Source organism: Morone saxatilis, unplaced genomic scaffold (assembly GCF_004916995.1).
Source record: "Morone saxatilis isolate NCDOM2014 unplaced genomic scaffold, NCSU_SB_2.0 Contig9, whole genome shotgun sequence".
Lineage (NCBI taxonomy): Eukaryota > Metazoa > Chordata > Actinopteri > Moronidae > Morone > Morone saxatilis.
In genome coordinates, this window is record NW_023340268.1 from 679,579 (window position 1) to 680,800 (window position 1,222).

Below are 1,222 nucleotides of genomic sequence, written 5' to 3' on the forward strand. Positions count from 1 at the left end.
ACACAAAAATATATAAATCACACAGAAATCACTAACCCTAACCCTAAGAATAAAGTACTTCAATAAATAAAGATAAGAAAGATAAGAAGAGATAAAAAGACAGCTTATTTAAGGTGATGAGGTTTTCATCTTCAAGATAAACATGTTTGGACGGATTTTGCTACATTTAAGTGAACTGTTCAAACCCATTTTAAACCTGGTATGAAAGGAAGTAAATAACTGATCTGTTACTGATGCGTGGACTGGAAGAACGAGCACAGCAACCATAAACTCTCTCAACATAATGCGGGATCTATATTGTAAGAAAACAGGGTTGGAAAACCTGAACCTTGGCTTTGAAAGGCAACTGCGCAAACCTGCTGGAAGAAATCGGCCCAACGAGCAACTCTGCAGGATTCATTTCCGTCTGCTGCTCTCGCCAGCACACAGAAGCGAGCTGAGTGAGTCTTTCATTACAAACGTCGAGGCGGTCTCTCCTTGGCGTGGATTTTCATGTGTCGTTTCACAGATGACCTCATCGTAAATCTTTTATTACAAAGCGAACAACTAAATGGTTTCTCCTTCGCGTGGACTTGAGAGTGACGCTTCAGGTGAGACTTTTGTGCAAATCTTCTGCCGCAAAATATGCAACTGTAGGGTTTCTCCCCGGTGTGAATTCTCACGTGTGCCATCAAAATTGCTCTACACCGAAAAGATTTGTTACAAACTGAGCAGATGGAACTGTGTCCCTTTAAATGAACTTTCATGTGAGAGATTAAAGTGTTCTTACTGCGGCATTTTTTACCACAAACTGAGCATGTTAATGGTCTCAATCTCCCTTCTGTGTGGCCAGAGCTTGTAGCACATTCAGAGGAGCTAACTGGTTTTCTTCCAGTGTTACATCCCACATCACTTACTGATACTTCATTGTTCTGCAGAGAGTTCAAACCCCACTCAGGTTCTTTGACGTCCTCCCAGTCACAGCTGTCATCAGTCTCAGGTTCAGAGGAGTGTGACTTCTCATCATCAGCACCTGGTTGTAAATGATCTGGATTCAAGTTCCTGGCTGGTTCTGGTCCTCCACAATCCTCTCCATCAGCTTCTGTTGTCAAATATTCTGCATCTTCGTTCTCTTTAGTCTGGCTCTGATGAAGCTGTGAGGACGGAGGTTTCTCTTCATCATCCTCTTCACTCTTCCCATGGACAGGAGTGAACTCGGTGATATCAGCCTCCTCCAGCCCTC

The 1,222-nt window shown here is 43.1% G+C and overlaps 1 protein-coding gene across 1 annotated transcript; it reads right to left on the minus strand.

The window, feature by feature from the left end:
- Positions 1-6: 6 nt before the first annotated feature.
- On the minus strand, positions 7-1,063 carry LOC118342681 (gastrula zinc finger protein XlCGF8.2DB-like; the record flags this gene model as incomplete). Its single annotated transcript, XM_035681298.1, is given in 1 exon segment — positions 7-1,063. A coding segment is annotated over 1 exon segment (611 nt), but the record flags the coding sequence as incomplete, so codon positions are not given.
- Positions 1,064-1,222: the final 159 nt, after the last annotated feature.